Genomic DNA, 21,678 nt, shown 5'->3' on the forward strand with positions numbered 1-21,678 from the left:
GACAAGATTTTTCTAAATTTTATATGGAAAGACAGGAACTAAAGTCATTAAAATAACTTTTTAAATGAAGAAAAAAGTAGGAGAAATCAGTCCATCCAATTTCAGGAACTTATGTCACTAGAGTAATTAAGACCATAGACACTGGTGTAGGGATAGATGCATAGATTAACGGACCAGAACAGAGAACCCAGAAATAGACCCACACAAATATCCCAACTGATTTCTGACAAAGGACAAAAAACAATGCAAGGGAAGAAGGGCAGCCTTTCAACAAACGGCGTTGGAATGAGGCAAAAAGAAAAAAAAAAAGCAAACTTCAACCTAAGTCTCACACCTTATAGAAAAATTAACTCAAAATGGATCATGGTATTTTCCCAGTAAGACATAAATTAAATAACTGGCAAGAAAGACAACCAATATTTAGTTCTGTGTTATCATTCTTATGTTAGCAATAATAAATTTTCCTTGACAACAAAAAAAACTTAACAGAGACTTAAATGTAAAACCGTAAGAATTTTAGAACAAAACAGAAAAAAAGATTTGGGATCTAACCCTGACAGTGTCCTTAGACTTGACACCAAAAGTATAATACATAAAAGGAAAAATTAATGAATGAGTCTTCATCAAAATAAAAAACTTTTACTCTGTGAAAGACCCTGCTAAGAGGATGAAAAAAACCAAGCTACGGACTGGGAGAAAATATTTGAAAACCATATGTCCAAGAAAGGAATACTATATAGAATATATAAAGAACACTCTAGGGCTTCCCTGGTGGCGCAGTGGTTGAGAGTTCGCCTGCCGATGCAGGGGACACGGGATCGTGCCCCGGTCCGGGAAGATCCCACATGCCGCGGAGCGCCTGGGCCCGTGAGCCATGGCCGCTGAGCCTGTGCATCCGGAGCCTGTGCTCTGCAACAGGAGAGGCCACAACAGTGAGAGGCCCGTGTACCGTAAAAAAAAAAAAAAAAAAAAAAACCACTCTAAATTCAACAGTGAAAAAACAAAATCCAATTAGAAAATGGGCAAAAGGCATAGAGCAACATTTTTCACCAAGGAAGATACACAGATGGCAAATAAGAACATGAAAAGATATTCACCAACATTAGCCGTTACAGAAATGCAAATTAAAACCACAATGAGATATCACTACATACCTATCAGAGTGGCTAAAATTAAAAAACAGCAACACCACCAAATGCTGGTAAGGATGCAGAGAAACTGGTGAGAATATAAAATGGTACAGCCACTTTGGAAAACAGTCTGGCAGTTTTGTTTTGCTTTGTTCTGTTGTTGCTGTTGTTGGCATGTGTGATCTTGTTTTTTGGGTTTATTTTGGCCGTGCCACGCGGCTTGTGGGATCATAGTTCCCCGACCAGGGACTGAACCTGGGCCTTTGGCAGTGAGAGCATGGAGTCCTAACCACTGGACCACCAGGGAATTCCCAGTTTGGCAGTTTGTTTAAAAAAAAAAACAAAAACCCTAAACATGAACCTACCATAGGACCTAGTTCTTTCACTCCTGGGTATTTTTATTCCAGAGAAACAAAGACTTATATTCACACAAAAACCTGCAACATGAATATTTACAGCAGCTTTACTCCTATGAAAGAGCAACAGGAGGGACGCTTGTGGTGATGGAAAGGTTCTGTATCCGACTGTGTCAGTGTCAATATCCCAGTGGTAATGCAGTCCTGTAGTCTGGCCAGATGTTATCAGTGGGGGAAACGAGGTAAAGGGTACACGGGATATCTGTGTTATTTCTTATAACTGCATGTAAATCTACAATTACCTCAAAATAAGAATTTTAGTTTAAAAAAGTGAAAAAGGCATGAGAGAAGAAAGCAAGCCAGGATAAGATTCAGCAAATAAGAAAACAGGCAACTAAATCAATCACCCCTCTAACCCTTTGGTGGGAGTGGTAGGTAGGGCTTCAATTTTGTTTTCTCATAGCAGAAATATGAGAGCAAAATCCTTTGTAGGCTCCTACGTTCCTTCCTGCTATTTATTTTTTCCTCACCTGATTTTCTTATTTCCTCTGCCCCTTTCCTCTGATTTTCTTCTTTCCTCTGCCTCTAGGACTTTAGCAAGATCCTGGGCAACACAAGGGAATGAGAAGAGGTACACGGATGTGAGATGTCCGTGCCCCTTTCCTTCTCCTTCTATTATTGGCCCAATCCAAATGACAAAATCACATTTCCAGAGATGCCAGCTTCACAAGGGAAGGGAAATGAAATAAAAGCTAAGAAATAAGAAGGCCTGTGCAAGCAACCCATTCAGCAGATGAATGGGTAGACAAAATGTGGTCTACATACCACGGAGTACCACTCGGCAGTGAAAAGGGAGGAGATTCTGACACAGGCTACAACGTGGATGAACCCTGAAGATACTGTGCACAGTGAAATAAGCCAGTCACAAAAGGACAAATACTGTGTGATTCCACTTACATGAAGTCCCGGAGTAGCCAAATTCAGAGAGACAGAAAGTAGAATGATGGGTGCCAGGGGCTGGGGGAGAGGACGTGGGGGGGTTATTGTTTAATAGATACAGTTTCAGCTGGGGAAGATGAAAAAGTTTTGGAGACGGATCGTGGTGATGGGTGCAAACATTGTGAATGTACTTAATGTCACTCAACTGTACACCTGAAAATGGTTAAAATGGTAAATTATGTGTCACGTATATTCTAACCCAATTTTTAAAAAGTTAATTACGGGGAAAAAAACCCCACAAAGAAACAAGAGGACCTTATATGCCTTCATGCTCTGGGGAGGGATGACAACTTTTCATTAAACAAAGTGTTTGGAATCTAGAAAATCAGTTGAAATCACAAGTGGAACTCAGTTTTCTAAAAACTCAAAGCAACTTCCTGTCGGCATCTCACTAGGAAGATCACCACGCGGAGACCGTGCAGCCACGGAAGATGCTCACCAGCAAACGTCGGCCGATCTTCTGGATTCACCGCCCAGCACTGCTTCATGATGCTGACGGCCTCCCGCGGGCAGTGCCCAGTGATGTCCTCCATGTCCGGCCTGCTCCCAGATTTAATGTACATTATCAGCTGCTGCTCACAGGGAGCATCTATAAAACAAAGAGGAGCTTAAGCTGAGCTCTCAGGTCCTGCTCCTCTCAGGCAGGGAGGTGACAGAACTTGGACAAAGCCTCTCTGCCTAGGGGACGCTTCCAGTACAGCTGCCACATCCAGCAGGGGCAGAATGGCCCTGAGACAACGAGCCGATGAATTCCACTGAGGAGATGATCAAACAGCATTTTAGTTTCTGCAGATGAAAGAGAGAATTCGCAGCAAAGCTGACTCCTCGTAGAACAAATGGAATATGTGAATAAAGCCAATGCCACACTCCAGATTTTCATACAAAGACAAATACGGGACAGCGCTTGCCTTGGAGGAGCTCAGTTTAATTAATAAGAGTGACTTAAAATGTAGAGTGATAATGGCTACTCGAGAAGTAAGTACAAAGGGTTCTGGTAACAGGACCACGACTAGAAGGTCAGAGAAGGCTTTGTTGAGTGCAGAACAATAGGCAGGAATTATCCAGGTAAAGAAGCGGGAAGGAGGATTCAGAGAGGAAGATCCAGGCTAAGAAAGCAGGATATGAATAGACTGGAAGTTGCAGAAATCATGATGCATCCCAGAAATTATGAATATTTCAGCGTAACTGGGCATATTGACTAAAGGAAGTGAGGAAGGAATAAGGTTAGAGAGAAACAAAAGCCAAATCAGAAAGGACCCTGTACTCCACACTGAGGAATCTGAACTTTACCCTGAATGTCAAGGGTGCCTTGGCAGGATTTTAAACAGATGAGTGAGATGGTCTGATTTGCTTTTTAGGTCGAGCAGTTTGGCTGCAGTGTGAATGGCGGGCGGCGCGAGGAGACTGCCATAGGAACACAGAGGGTCTGACCTAGTGAGGGCCCTGTGGGGGATGGGGAGAAGCGGATGTACCTTGAATCAGATATACCTTGAGTTCACAGTTGTTGTTTTTTTGCTTTTTGTTTTTTTTCCCGGCCACGCCACGTGGCTTGCGGGATCTTAGTTACCCGACCAGGGATTAAACCTGGGCCTTCAGCAGTGAAAGTGAGGAGTTCTAACCACTGGACCACCAGGGAAGTCCCGAATTCATAGGTTTTGGTGTCTGATTGGATGTGGGAGATGAGGGGCAAGGTTGAGTATGGGATGACTAAAATTTCTGATTGGGCAGCTCGGTTGGTGGTTGGTGATTCCATTTTCTGAACATAAGAGCAAAGCTGAATGAGCTACTAGGACAGCACGGAGAAGATGGCTTTGTTTTGGGGGGACGCTGCTTTGGGGTTCCCCTGGTACGTGGACTGGGTCTGACTAATAGACAAGTGGATATCCAGGCCAGGGTTGGAGATTTGGGAGGCGTCAGCAAAGAGGTGATCATTAAACCATGGGAGCTGATAATCACCCAGGAAGAATGGGCAGGAGAACATCCATTAGTTTAGATACTTAACAGACTGAAGAATGGCTCATCTGTTCTCCTGCACAAACCACGACTTTCTCATCTTTATATTCTCAATTCTGAGTAAAGTCCCACAGTAAGTACTGAAAAGAAACAATTTCTGAATGAATGAAGGATTAGGGGACGAATGAAAGTATGGAGTGTATGCCCTGAAAGGGTTAACCCCTCATAAGCAGAAGCCGGCAAGCCTTCCTGTCCGGCAGGAATTATGGAATGTTACAGCACCTCCCAAGCTTAGACGCGTTACCAAGGCTCCTACCTGTCCTACGATCCCTGATTCCTAAACTGAGATGACTCATTCTTTCAACAAACACTTCCTGAGCACCTACTACGTTCCAGGTACTGTATGTGTAGATACTGGGGAAACAGCAGTGAATGGAACAGATGTGGTCCTGGCCCTTGTGGAGCTTATAGTCCAGTCGGTAAGACAGACATTAAATGAACAAACAATGATACATCTTAACTGACTTCACTGAAGGCTCATATTCTGTTGAACAACTTTGATTAGTACCCAAGTCCCACTCCTCTGTAACTGCCTTACTTTCATACGGCTCCTTGTTGGCAAAGACGGCCCAGAGCACTATGGCGAAGCTGAACACGTCCGACTTCTCGGAGGGCCTCGAGCTGACGTCGTTCAGGTGCTCGGGGGCCATGTAGTGGAGGGTGCCGCCGTTCTTCGTGGTGCTGTTTCCTCTCCTCTGCGCAGTAAGCTCCTCTTTCATCAGCTCACTCCACGTCTTAAGGGAGGCAAGGCCAAGGTCAGCTATCTGCAAGGGAGCAAACCCACGGGATTGTTCTGTGAAGGCTACAAGCAAATCAGATTTGCCTTCAAATCTGGGGCTTCTTCAGTAGATGTGAGGTACAGTAACATTTCCAGAAATGGTTGCACTAGATAAGTTTAAAACAGCGACTTCTGAACAGGCCAGTAGCAACTGTATGTCCTCAGCCATCTAGAAAATCTCCCTTACGAAATGTCTATGTGTCAGGTTCAAGCCCTGGTCCGGGAAGATCCCACATGCCGTGGAGCAACTAAGCCCGTGCACCACAACTACTGAGCCCACGTGCCTAGAGCCTGTGCTCCACAACAAAAGAAGCCACCGCAATGAGAAGCCCGCACACCGCAAAGAAGAGTAGCCCCCACTCACCGCAACTAGAGGAAGCCCACACACAGCAACAAAAATCAAACACAGCCAAAAAATAAATAATTAAACAAACAAATTTATAAAAAAAGAAACAAAACAGAAATGTCTGTGTGAAATTCTGGTATCTCAATTCTTATGCAATAAAACCTGGGGGTGGGGTGAGAAAAGCAGATGTTTCTGAGATGAACACAACAAAACATGTTCATTCTAATTCCTCATTTATTCTGCATATATTTTTCAACTATTTCTGAGGTTAGGAAAAAAGAGGTACTTTCTTCTCAGCAGATTTGTATAGCTGGTGGTACTGCATCTTCTATTTTCCCAAATGGTGTCCAGAAGCCCAAGGACGCAAAGTTCCGAGGATCCCAACACTGAGGATAAGGACTGCAGTGCTACCTGTTCTGAGTCGGGAGCCTGAACCTAAGAGAAGATGGGATGAGAAGGAGGGAAAAACAGACAAAAAAGCAAAGAAAAACTACCAGGAACAAAGAGGGAGGTGGCAGGGCAGAATGACAGAACACTACAGTTAAGACATCAGAGGTGACAGTTTCACTTTTGCCTCAAGGAATCCAAGCATTTGGGGATGATTTCTGGCATGTGATTATCTAAAATCCTCAAATTCTAACCCAGAACATAACAGATAAGTTATTAATGTAAAGAAGAACCTTCTTTTAAAGACACAGGAATAAAAACCCCCATCCAGGACTAGAACAGAGTGTGAGAAGCAGAATCTTCTGGTGAAGGGATGCCTGTGTAAGCAGTTCCCGAGTCCTCCCCCAGATGCCACTTCCCCTTTCAGATGCCTGCGCTTGGATTCCTGCTGCCAAAGCCAACTAGATGTGATGCTCCGCCTAGTGAGTGCTTGCTCTTGAGTGAGCAAAAGAAAAGCCCTTTGCCTTCTTCCTTTTACTACAGTGGAAAGAGAGTTTTCAACAGGAAACTGAGTTTGAAAAAGGAGATGATGGGACTTCCCTGGTGGTCCAGCGGGTAAGACTCCACACTCTCAATGCAGGGGGCCCAGATTCTATCCCTCGTCGGGGAACTAAGAGCTCAAATACCTCAACTAAAGATCCCGCTCATGGCAACGAAGATCCCGCATGCCACGGGTACAGCCAAATAAATAAATACATACATACATAAATACTAAAAATAAAAAAGGAGATGAAAGTAAATGAATAAATAAAAAATATCAACTCCATCAAATCTGCATCTTGCTTTTCCTTCCTTGGTAGAGCTTTCTGGCACCACCATTACCAGTTATGAGCTGCACTAGCTCTTCTTTTAGCATGTATCATGTCCGAAAATGGATTTACAGTGGACAATTAAAAACTAAAATTACCCCAATCCTCCAGAAGCCTTGACTATGGTTTACCTTAATGTGAAAGTCACCATCGATGAGGATATTTTCAGGCTTGAGGTCCTTGTGTATCACACCTTCTCCGTGTAAGTAGCGCATTCCTTCAATGGTCTCCATAATTATTCTTCCTTTCACAGAGAGAGGGATACTGATCTAAAACGAGTGATAGTAAGTCCGTGAATGGAAAGGTAATCAAAGAGGCCAAAGCAACCGTTTCCTTCAAGAGTAGTGGGGTCTGAACCTTAGGACAGAGAGACCAGGTTTCCTTCTATCAGGCCCTGCAGCACGGCTGTCATTGCAAAACAAGCCCCCCTTTAAGAGAGATTTCATCCCAACTGCTGAGAGTGTTCATGCTGTGCTTTGTCAGTGTACAAATAAAACTTCCACGCCAATATGGTAATATGCAAAAATGCTATAAAATTAAGCTCCTTGAGAACGAAACTATATTATTATTATTATTTACTTAAGATGTGTCCTGACTACCTTGCATGGTGCCTGTAATATTTGTTGAATGAATGCATATATATACAAAAAACACAAATATTCTCAATGGCGTACTAATATGATGTGCTACTATATATTAAATATATAAACAGTGTCATAAAAATGTATGTATGAAATAAGGTTAAGAGAAAAAAGAATACAAGGGAATGTGCTCACATTGATCAAAAACATGTAAAGATTAGGGCTTCCCTGGTGGCACAGTGGTTGAGAGTCTGCCTGCCGATGCAGGGGACGCAGGTTCGTGCCCTGGTCCGGGAAGATCCCACACGCCGCGGAGCGGCTGGGCCCGTGAGCCATGGCCGCTGAGCCTGCGCGTCCGGAGCCTGTGCTCCGCAACGGGAGAGGCCACAACAGTGAGAGGCCCGTGTACCGCAAAAAAAAAAAACCAAAAAAAAAACAACATGTAAAGATTAATCTATGAGACGACACGATGTGGTTAAAACAATGCTAAAGTGAATTTAACATCTGTTTGGTGATTTGGTATCAAGCCTTTGTAGATTCTCGGGTCACTCTCACTTAAAATTGTATTCTAGTTATATGAATATCAATGTTTAATATAGACAATTTCAGTTTCTATTAAACAGTTTTGCTTAACATTGAAAAACACAAACTCTCACTGTGTGTGTGTGTATGTGTATGCAGTCCCTAGTTTACAAACAGGCTGTTTCCTAAAAATTTATGTGTACGTTAGTTGCTGATAAACAGGAAAAAAATTTAAATGATGGAAGTTAGATTCCCAAGTCAATCCCCCCAAACATCTTCAGCCATAATGCGGCTCACTACAGCATTAGTAGCCTGATCACCACGTACAAAAAAAACAAAGGCCAGAGATCCTGCCTTTGTCCTTGGTATACCTTTGGACTTGGGAAAAAATTCTGAGCATGCCAAGTAGATCCCCCTTTTTTCCCTCTCTTTGTTTGTCTCCCTTATATCCTCCTGAATTTCTTCTTGAGCCCCAACGGATGCACCTTATCTTAGCCTGATCCATCCCACAGGATGTCTCTTGTCCCAAACGATCTATCTCCCAATCAAAATGCCTACTTGCTTCACAGATCATATCTTGATGGGGAAGAAGAGGAGTCTGATCAAATTACAATACAACCAGTAAGTGACTATCGTTTACCTTCCCCGCAACTATCTGTGAGATTTGTCCGACTGAAGAAGAACTGAAGAACTGACATAGCTTCAGGCAGCTGGGGGGTGGGGAGGGGAGAAGACGGGAAGAGGGGGGAGTATCTGCATAAGGACAGTCGTAGCTCCCCCGCAGGCACTCTCTACTGTGCCCACCCCAGTTCTTTGCGTTCCCCACACCGGCCAGACTCTAGTTCCTTCGCTGGTGCCCTTCCCTCTGCCTGGAACGGTGACTTACTCCCCAGTTCTCTGCTTCAAACCCTCTGCTTGTCTGTCACACTCCCGCTCCAGCCTCCTCCTTCTGGAATCCCTTCCCATCCATCCCACGCTGGGGAGAGAGCCCCTCTTCTGTGTTCCCAGAGCTCGCTATGAGTGTGTCTATCAAAACAACGCCACACCAGATCGTTCACTTCCTGTCCCGTTACTTGTCTGTGTCACATTTGCTATTGCTCCCTGGGCAAAGAGCACAAGGCCTTGCTCTTAACAGGTATGTACGCTTTTAAAACTGCTTTAAAGTTATCTGTCTTTGGTAAAAGCAATATTAACCTTCCTGTTCTAAGCCTTCCTTACCCAGTATTGTTATTCTAATGTTCTATATTTAACCTATAAGCTTCTTCAATGGCATCAAAATGCAATCACTAATATTCCATCTTCTCATACAGTCATTTATAGTGTACATCTTATTATTTTTTTTTTTTTGCGGTACGCGGGCCTCTCACTGCTGTGGCCTCTCCCGTTGCGGAGCACAGGCTCCGGACGCGCAGGCTCAGCGGCCATGGCTCACGGGCCCAGCCGCTCCGCGGCATGTGGGATCCTCCCGGACCGGGGCACGAACCCGTGTCCCCTGCATCGGCAGGCGGACCCTCAACCACTGCGCCACCAAGGAAGCCCTATAGTGTACATCTTTTAATCAATCAATATTTAATTGTAATCCATTATGCATGCACCCCCCCATCAGACCACGTGCTTTGTAAAGACAGTGCTTGCCTCTGAACTGTGGATCTGAGAGTGGCTGACAAAAGCCTCCTACAACACTGAGACCTAGAGATGACCCTCCGAGAGAGGGATGGACACCTGTCTGTAGGCACTGAGAGGAGGGCGAGCCCACCTTCTGGGCATGGAAAGTCAAGGAAGATTTAATGAGGGACTGACTTTAGAAAATCCCGAATATCCAGCCTTTCACAAAGGATTCGTGTGCACCAAGGGGCTGGCAGGGCGCGCTCTCGGGCCTGGGTACCTGGGCCTTGAGCGCGCGCATGAGGTCGCCCTTCTCCACGTACTCCATCACCAGCGAGTAGTTCCCGTCCTCCATGATGACGCCCAGCAGCTTCACCACGCGGCTGTGCCGCAGCCTGTGCATCATCCTGCCGTCCTCCAGGAGGGCCTCATCGTACCTGGGCGAGGGAAGGGGGTTCAGGCAGACAGAGGCAGCCCCTGCTCCCTTCCTGCCCCCAGGAACGCCGTGGCTCGGGATTCCTTGGAGCATCGCCGCACACGCTCTGTCACCCCTTGTGCATGTGCTGGTCTCTACCGGACCCAGACCACAAGCTCCGGAAGGCGAAGCGGTTGCTCGTTCACTCTACATTCCTCTCTCCCAGTGACCAGCAGCGAGTGCTCAAGAAATGTTACACGGACGAACGAATCAACGCAAAGTATCAATTCATGAACAGCAGCAGCGAAACGCGGCCGGAAAAAAGGACTGTGCTGGACAGTGTGATAAAAAACGCGGTCTCTCTCATAACCACTCTGGCGAGAACAGAGGGAAGTAAAACAATGCCACCAACTGCCTTAAAGAGAGGGTTCGTGGAACCTCTAATTCATGAACCAGCTTTTTGTTCCTGTACTTAGGGCTGGTTCTCACCAACACGGTGAAGCAAGGGCATCCATCCGCCTTCCCTGCTCCCTCCCATTCCCTTCCCATCAGCCCCTGCGGCCCCTGCGTTGCCCTGCGTCTTCTTCCCTTTCTCTTTGCCTCCTCTTCAGCTTTCTTCCGTTATTTACCGGCCCTGAGCTCTTCCCTAGCCAGCCTCCGAACCCTCATCAGCGATTCAAGGATGTTAATATCCACCCTTCAGGGTTATCTCACATAAAGCCCGGGTGCTGACCCTTGCGCCCCATCTGTCTCATTCTAAAGCCCGTGCTGCCCGTATCCACCGCCCTGGCCAGTCACGTGGCCCATCTGCCTCTGCCCCCAACTCACTCGGTGCGCTTGGGGCCCGTGTACACCTTCTTCAGGACCACGAGTCCATGGGAGCTGTGTAAACACAGAGACACCTTCCCGAAGCCCCCGCTGTCCAGGTCCTCCCGCCTCAGGAATTCAGCAGAGTTCATCCTAATGTCATCCAAGGACATGTCTGGTTTCCTTCTGAAGGCTCAGAATGCCCCCAAAATACACAACTGGTTTTTTCCCCTCAGAGCTGTGCCCTGTGAAGAAAATAAGAGGACACATCAGTGCAAAAAAATCATTATTCAAAAAATATACGTAACGTTCCACCACACGCTTGGTGTGCCTTTATTTTTTGAAGATAGATTTATAGTCTCTAAGATGAAAGTTTTTCATATTTCCAGGAATCACAGACAACCACAAATCTTTCTTCCTTAGACTTTCATTTCTAGCAACATGAAAGACTAAAAACTCTCCTGCTACAAAGGACCGGTATACATTGGATAACATAATACAAACATCCATTCAAGTGCATAGCTAGGCTCGGCAGAAAGGAAAAGAACTCCAGGGACGGAAAACAAACAGCATGTGGGGCAAGGGCCACGCGATGGCTGCCGTGGGCTGAACGTCCGTGTGTCCCCCAGATTCGTATGTTGAAGCCCGAGCTCTGACAGTATTAGGAGGTGGGGTCTTTGGGAGGCAATTAGGCCATGAAGGAGGCCTCACGAACGACGTTAGTCATCCAGGAGGCCTTATAAAGAAAGACAGGAGAGAGCTTCTTCCTCTCCTCTCTCCGCACCCATCCCCCTTTCTCTCCACCATGTGAGAGTACAAGGAGAGGATGGCCGGCCATCTGCACACCAGGAAGCAGGCCCTCACTAAACACTGGATCTGCTGGTGCTTTGACCTTGGACTTCCAGCCTCCAGAACTGTGAGAAATAAATGTCTGTTGTTTAAGCCGCCCAGTCTATGGTAATGTGTTACAGAAGCCAAGCTAAGAAGTGGCCCTGTGGGGCACCACCAACCTCAACATCCAAAGGTCAGGGTTTAAAACCCAGCCACAGACAGGAGCTGAGGTCAGGACATGCAAGAAAAGAGGGTTGGAACAAAGACTCTGCCCTTAACGTGGCCCTTCTCAATGTGCTACCCTACCCCACAATGAAAGGATGGACTACAAAAAAAGCAGTCCACTAGCAAAGGGACTTGTCTGTCTCAGACTGAGCTTGGGGTATAAAAAAAAGTCTCCGTGTAAATTCATAACCCTGGGCTTGTCTTCAAATAGATTTGGGCTTTAAATTTACACTCCTCCTACCTCTTATGGCCAGGATCCCCCAAATTAAGAACTTTTATACAGAAAATGGTCACAGGCTGATGACATCCCTGGGTTATAAGGTTAAAGCAAACTAAACACCCCCAAGGCAGACCAGACAGGATTCCAACAAATAAAGCCTAACTTAACATGTGCTCCCTTTCCAAAATTATAAAACACCGGAAAAAAAAAGTCCACCATGAGCCAAACCCAGCATATACAACAAACAGCAGTGTTAGGCACCGATTGTTCAGGTAAGTAAACTACTGAATATCCTTAGAAATAAACAGGTTTAAAGTAATTATGAACAAAAGAAAAGGAATTTGAAGAATACAAAGAGGACAATGCACTATCTAAAAAGAGTAGGAAGATATGGAAAGGACGAGGATTGGAGACTTTGAACACAGGGCCGGAAAGTATGCAGTATGTGTAATCTCAAAACACAGCTATTTGCTTCATCCTTCTTTCCTTCGTCCTTCCTTCATTTATCTTTCCCAAACTGAAATGAAAAATAAAAATCCTTGGGGCCCAACATGCGACACCAGTACGCACCCACCGGAGTATCCAGAATTAAAACGGCCACCACCGCATGCCAGTGAGCCGGAATCCTCACACGCTGCCGGTGGGAACACAAAATGGTACAATCACCTGAGAAAATCCCAAGGGAAATGTAAGCATATGTCCCCAAAGACCTGAACAATGCTCACAGCAGCTTTAGTCATGACCATCCAAAACTGGAAACAGTTGTCCATCAATAGGAGAATGGGCCAAAAAAGCACCCTGTGGTGTGTTCACAGATGGACTCTACTACTCAGCAATGAAAGGCAATGACCTAATACACACAACAATGTGGAAGAGTAACAAGAACATTATGCTAAGGTAGAGAAGACATCAAAGGATCCACAGTACATAACTTCATTTACACGAAGTTTCAGAACAGTCAGACTCATCTGTGGTGGAAAGCGGTTGCCCAGGGACGGGGTGAGGGACCATGCTGGGGGTGAAGGTAATGTTCTACCATCTCAGTGGGGGTTTGGGTTACACAAGCGAAACCAGCTGTCAACGCCCAACAGATGTGCACTGAAGAACCGCAGGCAAATTTTACATCTAGAAAAATCTGTAAACATGCTGAACTTGTTAGTGGTATGTGTGCTGAAATATTTACGGGCAATTTACCTTGCAGACCGATAGCCTGGTGGACAGAGAGGGATAAGTATATGGATAATTATATGATAGAGCAAGCAGAGTAAAATGATACAAATACTGCATATATGAGAGTTCACTGTAAAATCTTTAATTTTACTTTTTTGTTTCTATATATTTAATTTTCATTTTTTTCCCATACACCCCGCACCCATTTGTCCTAATAGTACATTTGTCAAAACTAAGAAACTAACATTGGTATGTCACCATTAACTAAACACTCTACTTTTTTCTGATTTCACCAGTTTTTCTACTAATTTCCTTTTTTGCTCCAGGATCCAATCCAGGATACCACACTGTACTTTGTACCTCTTGATTTTTTATTGTTTTGTTTTGTTTTTTTTTACCTTGTGACCCCTTCACCCATTTCTCCCACCCACACCAACTCCCTTCCTCTGGCAACCACCAATCTGTTGTCTGTGTCAATGAGCTTGTTTCTTTAAGATACCACATATACGTGAGATCATGCAGTATCTGTTTCTCTGTCTGACTTATCTCACTCAGCATAATGCCCTTGAGGTCCTTCCATGTTGCTGCAAATGGCAAGATTTCATTCTTTTTATGGCTGAGTAATATTCCATTGTATGTAGACCACATCTTCTTTATCCATTCATCCATCGATGGACACTTAGGTTGTTTCCATATCTTGGCTATTATAAATAGTGCTGCAATGAACATAGGGATGCACATATCTTTTTAAGTGAGTGTTTTCATGTTCTTCAGGTAAATACCCAAGAGTGGAATTGCTGGATCATATGGTAGTTCTATGCTTAATTTTTTGAGGACCTTCTATACTGTTTTCCGTAGTGGCTGCACCAATTTACACTCCCAACAACAATGCACAAGAGTTCCCTTTTCTCCATATCCTCGCCAAAAGTTATTTTTCTTTTTGATAATAGCCATTCTAAAGGTGTGAGGTGGTATCTCATTGCGATTTTGATTTGCACTTCCCTGATGATAATGGTGTTGAGCATCTTTTCACATGCCTCTTTACCATCTGGATGTCTTCTTAAGAAAAATGTCTATTCAGGGACTTCCCTGGTGGGGCAGTGGTTAAGATGCCGAGCTCCCAATGCAGGGGGCCTGGGTTCGATCACTGGTCAGGGAACTAGATCCCCCATGCATGCCGCAACTGAGTTCGCATGCCACAACTAAGGAGCCCGAGTACCACAACTAAGAAGCCAGTGAGCCGCAACTTAGGTGCCAGCCTGCCACAACTAAGACCCAGGGCAACCGAGTAAATAAATAAATAAATATCTTCTTAAAAAGTCTATTCAGATATTCTGCCCATTTTTTAAACATATTTTTTTTGCTGTTATTGAGTTGTGTGAGTTCTTTATATTTTTTTGTTAATAACCCCTTGTCAGATACATGCTTTGCAAATATTTTTTTCCATTCAGTAGGCTCCCTTTTTATCTTGTTGATGGTTTCCTTTGATGTCCAGAAGCTTTTTAGTTTGATAGTCCCACTTGCTTATTTTTGCTTTCGTTGCTTTTACTTTTGATGTCATATTTGAAAAATCGTCACCAAGACCAATGTCAAGGAGCTTACTGTCTATGTTTTCTTCGAGGAGATTTATGGTTTCAGGTTTTGCATTCAAATCTTTAATCCATCTTGAGCTAGTTATCGTGTATGGTGTAAAACAGTGATCCAGTTTAATTCTTTAGCATGTGGCTGTCCAATTTTCTCAACACCATTTATTGAAGACACAGTCCTTTCCCCATTTTCAGCCTAGCCCACCTTAAATGTGCTCAAAACACTTACAACTAGCCTACAGTTGGGCAAACTCATCTAACAAAAAGTCTGTTGTATGATAAAGTGTTGAATATCTCTTATAATTTGCTGAATACTGAAACAGAATAGCTGTATGGGTACAGAATGGTTGTAAGTGTATTGGCTATTTATCCTCGTGACTGCATGGCTGACCGGGAGCTGCAACTCCCTGCTGCTGCCCAGCATCATAAGAGAATTTCATACCACATACCACTAGCCTGGGAAAAGATAAAAATTCAAAGTATGATTTCTACTTAATGCCTATTGCTTTGCACCATCATAAAGTTAAAAAATTATAAGTCAAACCATCATAAGTTGCGGACCATCTGTATTCTTGGCTCTTTTGTAAGTTAACTGATCATTTATGTGTGGGCTTATTTCTGGGCTGTCTACTCTGTTCCATCGATGTATATGTGTGTTTATGCTGGTGCTATACTGTTTTGATTACTATAACTTTGTAATAGTTTGGGAAGTGTGGTATCTCCAGCTTTGTTCTTTCTCAAGATTGTTTTGATGACTTGGGGTCTTTGGTGTTTCTATAGAAATTTTAGGATTATCTGTTCAATTTCTATGAAAAATGTCATTGGAATTTTTATGGGAACTGCACTGAATCTGTGGTATGGACATTTTAACAATATTAATTCTCCCCATTCATGAGCATGGAATATTTCCATTTATTTGTGTCTTCTTTCCTTAATATCTTGAAGTTTTCAGTATATAAGCCTTTCATCTCCCTGGTTAAATTTATTCCTAGATATTTTACTCTTTTTGATGCAATTATAAATGGGACTGTTTTCTTAATTTCTCTTTCTAATAGCTCATTATTAGTATATAAAAATGCAAAATATTTTTGTATACTGATTTTGTATCCTACAACATTGCTGAAATTGTTCATTAGTTCTAACAGTTTTTTGATGGGGTCTTTAGTTTTCTATGCAAAATATCACGCCACCTGCAAACAGTGACAGCTTTATTGCTTTCTTTCCAATTGGTATGCCTTTTCTTTTTCTTGCCTAATGGTTCTGGCTAGGACTTCCAATACTATGTTAAATAAAAGTGGCAAGAGTGGACATCCTTGTCTTGTAACTGATTCTGTTTTTTTTGGTTTGGCCGCAACTTGCATGCATGCAGCTTGTGGGATCTTAGTTCCCAGACCAGGGATTGTACCCTGGCCCTCAGCAGTGAGAGCGCAGAGTCCTAACCACTGGACCGCCAGGGAATTCCTGTCTTGTTTCTGATCTTAGAGGAAAAGCTTTCAGTTTTTCACTGTTGAGTATGATGTTAGCTGCAGGTGTAAAATCTTTTTAACTTTGCACTTTGAAATTTTTCTTAATGAAATGTTGGCGGCAGGAAGTTGTTTGTTTGTTTGAAAGTACCTGAAGGGGTTTCTGAAAATGCCTAGGCTGACAGCACTCCTGTGCGTGGGCTGCTGCAGTCTGGCTCAGGCAACCAACCTTCTACATCCTGTACAAAGGTTTCGGTGGTCCCTGCCACCCCAACAAAGCTCACATATCAGCATGGAAGATGATGCTATGAACCATTTTCCTGTAACAGGAGACTTTCTAAGCAAGAGGAAGTACCCTCTGGAAAGAAGCACATCTGCGGGGCAGAGACAGGGGTTGAGGGAGGCTGCCCAGATAAAGGGCATCAAGATGGAGGGGACAGGGGTGAGTCAGGGACTGAAGGTGAGGTACCAGAAGCCATTATGATGGTGCAAAGAGCACAGGCTTTTCTCTCATATGAACTCTAGCTCTCATTTATCAGCCCTGTGTCTTGGGTAACTTACATAAGCCTCAATTTCCTCATTGGCAAAAGGAATAATAATGACTGCCTCATAAGACTGCTAAGGATTATGTGAGAAAAAATATGTGAAAACACATGTGTTGCCTGCTTTACAGTTCTGGCTATGATTGGCCCACAGAGCCATACGCTCCCACGTTCATCCTGTTTCCCAGGCTTTCAAAATACGAGTGCACATCTGGGGTCACTCTTCTCGGCAGCTCTCTGCTGACCAGTCCTTGTGAGGGTGGGGTGGGCTGGGGCGCGGGGAGACCGAGTCATCTGTCCCACTCTCCCCTACAAGCCCCCTGAGGGCACATTCTTCTCCTGGCTAGAAGCTGTTCCTCCTTCGGGTCTCAGAAACGTCATTTCCTCAGGAAAGCCACCCTACATCTTCCCATTAGACATTTTCACAGCACCCAGTACTTCCCCTTTGAAACAGGACAGCTGTAATCTGGGAGTTATTTCAATTAAGCTCACAGAAGGCAGGAAACTGTCTGTCTTATGCACTGCCTACAGTGCCCAGCACAGAACCTGACATATGGCAGTTGGTCATTAAATACATAATTTTTTAAATACAAGAACTATTTAATCATCCAAAAATAAAGAATATAGTTAAACGAATTATAGAACATTCATAAGATGTAATATTGTACAACCAATATATTAACAGGTAGATAGCTAGCTATACATATAGATATACGTACAGGAAAAAAGACACAGTGAAAGACACAAAAATGTTAGCAAGGATATCTGGATGGTTGGGTGATTTTTACTTCTTTACACTTCTACTACATTTTCCAAATTTTCTACAATAAACATGAATTACCTTTATATTAACATTTATTTTTTAAAAGGGAATAATTCCTTCACTCAGTAGTTCTTTATTCTAAGGAATCAAATCAGAGATGCTGATACAGAGTATGTACAAGGATGTTCCCAGTAACATAGGTAAAACAGCAAAAGCACGTAAAACAACTGACAGATACAGGATAAGGGAGAATAAGCTGTGACCCATTCACACTATGAAATACATCTAGCAGTTTTCAAAAATGACGTTATGTATCAATGTTTAGTAACATTAAAAAAGGCTCACAGGGCTTCCCTGGTGGCGCAGCGGTTGAGAGTCCGCCTGCCGATGCAGGGGACACGGGTTCGTGCCCCGGTCCGGGAAGATCCCACATGCCGCGGAGCGGCTGGGCCCATGAGCCATGGCCGCTGAGCCTGCGCGTCCGGAGCCTGTGCTCCGCAACGGGAGAGGCCACAACAGTGAGAAGCCTGTGTACCACAAAAAAAAAAAGAAAAAAAAAAAAAAGTCTCACAGACAGAGTAAAGAAACAGGAAGGAATTATAACCATGCCCTGAAATATGCCCATGGGGTATTAAGATTCAGCTCTCTGCTTCAGCCCAGGTCTTGTCTCCTCAGAGCTGCCAAGACCAACTAGGACCTGCAGTGCCTCCTACAAGTGCGATGGAGCTCAGGGGAGGGGAGCCTCCTCACGGGTCGGCTGCACTTTGCGAGGCTGGCTCCTGACCCCAGCTGGTTCTCCTCAGTCTGCGGTTTGCTGGTTTAGTCTGGTCTTACTTAACCTTATGCACCTTTTGCATGGTTTCCAATGATTTCTTTTGTTTTTACTGTTTCCCCCACTATTTCTCCATGAATGATTCAACTTTATAAGCACTGAATATCTTAGGAAGGACTTGTGAGTAACTTAGATACCCAAGAGTCACAAAAACACTGAATGTAGGCAGGTAGAAAACAACATTACAAAGCCATGTTACAGGGTACTTAATGAAGGCACACTAGCCTGTTACGTCGCCTTATGATTAATTTCAACAAAGAATGTATCTATTTTAATGGAATTTATTGTTTTCTGTATATTTAATTCAGGGACTTAGGGAAGCAAATCTTTTCCATTGAAATTAACTGAAAATCCCAAGAAACTACACAAATTATCTTCTAAGGCAGGGTAAGTCTATATATCAAAATATTCATATCTATATTCAATTTTGTTAGTCAATTATACCTCAGTAAAACTGGGGGAAAATACAAATTATTAACAATATATAATACCAAAAAAACAGGCAAAACTCATCTACAGTATACCCAGTCAAGACAGTAGTTCCTATTAAATGGACGCAGGAGGCTGTGAATCACAGAAAGCGCAGGGGCTTCAGGAGTGATGGCAATGTCTCATTTCTTCTTAATGTTTACTTTGTGATACTTAATACAGCTGAACAGTTATGACTTGTGTACTTTTCTGTGTATGTTATACGTCAAAAAACAATTTTTTAAAACTTTAAAAAATATTCATATTTACCTTTAAGTGGTAGAGGACTGTTTTTTTCAATTTTTCAATGATGACCATACATAATGAGTCTGACAGAAAATGCTGGCTGCCTATCTATCACTGCCCCCCTTTTTCCCTGCTAACAGAACTCTGTTTTTACTCAGGTATCCAATGGGGATCTCTCAAGGTTCTTTGATTATAACTGCTTGATACTTTGCCCCAGATAAACAAGAGCTCTGCGCAAGGAAGATCTAAATGCTGAGCAAGAGAGAAGAGACTGGAAGAGTTCAACCCAGCGTTATCATGTACGTTACCACATTATGACCCTCTGACGTTCCAATTTACAAATAAAGAAACTAAAATCTGGAGTTTAATGATTCACCTAAAGTAGCATTTCCTGGAACTCAGCCTTTATCTCTTCACGCAAACTTCTGCTATCAGCTCACTAACACATGCTACTTCTCTAGAGAGCAACCAATAATGTCTTTGTTAAAATCAGATGCAAAGACTTAATCTTACAACTGCTCACCTATACTAAATAAGTATGCGACAGTCAGAAACATAGGGAACGTACAGACTAAATTTAAAAAACATACGAAACTCAGTGGTTCGAAATCAGTATTCTACAGGTTAACTAACATGATCGTTTTTGCCAGAGTATGATATCCAACCAAAGCATGGGAAGCTCTGTGTATTTTTCAAATTCCCAGATCATACTGGTGGTATTAACATGTTGTGGATTAATAAGCACCCAATAGTTATGCGCGATTTTGGAAATTGCTATTTAGGGATTTTTTTCTTAATTCTCATTAATAGTCACAAAACTGAAAGTACAATATAGCTCAGACAGAGGAAAATGAAAGTTAACTGTTATTGCTGTTTTATCAGTAATAATAGTGATGATGATGATATCCCCCAAATATTTTAAGCAAGCTCAGCCTTCACCTTTTGTGTTTAGAAGGGCTGCAGTTTTCCAAATTTATAATAGACTATAATTTCCTCCCTACTCTTGCACCTACCTGATGGTTACAAAATGCAGATCAGGTAAGAAGTCACTCTACGCTCCAAAGCTCACTCCTGCCTTGATTTCTTCATGTGTAAATCGGGGGAGAATTAATAGTGGTCTAAAGACCAAAGGACTTCTGGAAAGTTGGTTGAATATAACAGCCTCAGGCTTTGTCCAAGATACACGAGCAAGGAAGAGCCAAACGATCAGCAGGAGACAAAGAAATGAACAACCAACACCCCCTTTGTGGGGTTTTGTCCGATGCTTAGGAAAAAAGGATGTAACTTATCCTCTACAAAACTCAAGAAACCAAGAACAAGCCTAACGAAGAATAGAAATGTATGTGTGTAGCCAGGACATGGAAGCAACCTAAGCGTCCCTTGACAGATGAATGGATAAAGAAGATGTGGGACGTATATACAATGCAATATTACTCAGCCATAAAAAGGAACGAAATTGTTATTTGTAGTGAGGTGGATGGACCTAGAGTCTGTCATACAGAGTGAGGTAAGTCAGAAAGAGAAAAACAAATACCGTATGCTAACACATATATATGGAATCTAAAAAATAAAAAATGGTTCTGAAGAATTTAGGGGCAGGGCAGGAATAAAGACGCAGACTAGAGAATGGACTTGAGGACACAGGGAGGGAGAAGGGTAAGCTGGGACGAAGTGAGAGAGCGGCACGGACCAAACGTAAAACAGATAGCTAGTGGGAAGCAGCCGCATAGCACAGGGAGATCAGCTCGGTGCTTTGTGACCACCTAGAGGGGTGGGATACGGAGGGTGGGAGGGAGGGAGACGCAAGAGGGAGTAAACATGGGGATATACGTATATGTATAGCTGATTCACTTTGTTATACAGCAGAAACTAACACACCACTGTAAAGCAATTATACTCCAATAAAGATGTTAAAACAGAAACAAAAACAGAAACTCTCAAGAGATTATGAACATTTCGTAAAAGCACACGCCACTGACCACCGAACAGAAGACGCCTTCTAGGGTGACAGCAACCTCCGCTTCGTCGCCGTTAACCCTTCTTTCCCACTTGCCAGCACACGTCCAAGACAACGCGGAAACACTTCCGACTGCTTCGCAGTTCGCGGCGAGCCCAGCGCCCCAGTCAAAGGTCCTTCCGAAGGGCGGGGGAGGAGGCCCGGCCTGGGACGCCTGCGTAACCCTGTTGCGGCGAGAGCAGGCACCGCTGAGGCTTAAGGGCACAGCAAGGAAAACCCACCATCCCCCAAAACAACGGTGGCCACGTGACAGTCTGTTCCTACTTCACGCCGTTATCGCGCCCAAGGCAGGTGTCCGCCCTGTCCGGACAGACCGAAACCCCCAGCCAGAAAAGAGCCCGTCTTGGCGCCCGACTTCCCGGAACGCCACGGGCCACGCCCACCGCCTGACCTCCGGGAGCGTCGTCGCCCGCCCACCGCCCGTGCGCCGGAAGCGGAAGCCCCGACCTTGGTCGGAGGCCGACCCGCGACACTATCTGCGCCCCCGCTTCCCCGCGCAGCTGTAGC

The 21,678-nt window shown here is 43.9% G+C and overlaps 2 protein-coding genes across 4 annotated transcripts in view; both read right to left on the reverse strand.

The window, feature by feature from the left end:
* RIPK1 (receptor interacting serine/threonine kinase 1) overlaps positions 1-21,678 on the reverse strand; it is a 37,086-nt gene that overhangs the window by 15,050 nt on the left and 358 nt on the right. The window contains exons 1-6 of one of the 3 annotated variants that reach the window (XM_032650323.1): positions 21,134-21,555; positions 10,830-11,053; positions 9,867-10,023; positions 7,010-7,147; positions 5,037-5,262; positions 2,925-3,074 (exon numbers count right to left, since the gene is read on the reverse strand). In XM_032650323.1, the coding sequence (XP_032506214.1) occupies positions 2,925-3,074; positions 5,037-5,262; positions 7,010-7,147; positions 9,867-10,023; positions 10,830-10,981 (823 nt within the window). In that variant the 5' untranslated portion in view covers positions 10,982-11,053; positions 21,134-21,555. Of the gene's footprint in view, positions 1-2,924; positions 3,075-5,036; positions 5,263-7,009; positions 7,148-9,866; positions 10,024-10,829; positions 11,054-21,133; positions 21,556-21,678 lie in introns of those variants that run through there. The other 2 variants (XM_032650324.1, XM_032650325.1) reach the window with 2 other exon arrangements.
* The window catches only part of NQO2 (N-ribosyldihydronicotinamide:quinone reductase 2), a 58,617-nt gene that overhangs the window by 15,045 nt on the left and 21,894 nt on the right, over positions 1-21,678 (reverse strand). The window contains exons 8-13 of the mRNA XM_032650326.1: positions 21,134-21,335; positions 10,830-11,053; positions 9,867-10,023; positions 7,010-7,122; positions 5,037-5,262; positions 2,925-3,074 (exon numbers count right to left, since the gene is read on the reverse strand). The gene's annotated coding sequence lies outside the window, so the exon portion shown is untranslated. The remainder of the gene's footprint in view (positions 1-2,924; positions 3,075-5,036; positions 5,263-7,009; positions 7,123-9,866; positions 10,024-10,829; positions 11,054-21,133; positions 21,336-21,678) is intronic.

The sequence above is a fragment of the Phocoena sinus genome, chromosome 11, assembly GCF_008692025.1.
Source record: "Phocoena sinus isolate mPhoSin1 chromosome 11, mPhoSin1.pri, whole genome shotgun sequence".
NCBI lineage: Eukaryota > Metazoa > Chordata > Mammalia > Artiodactyla > Phocoenidae > Phocoena > Phocoena sinus.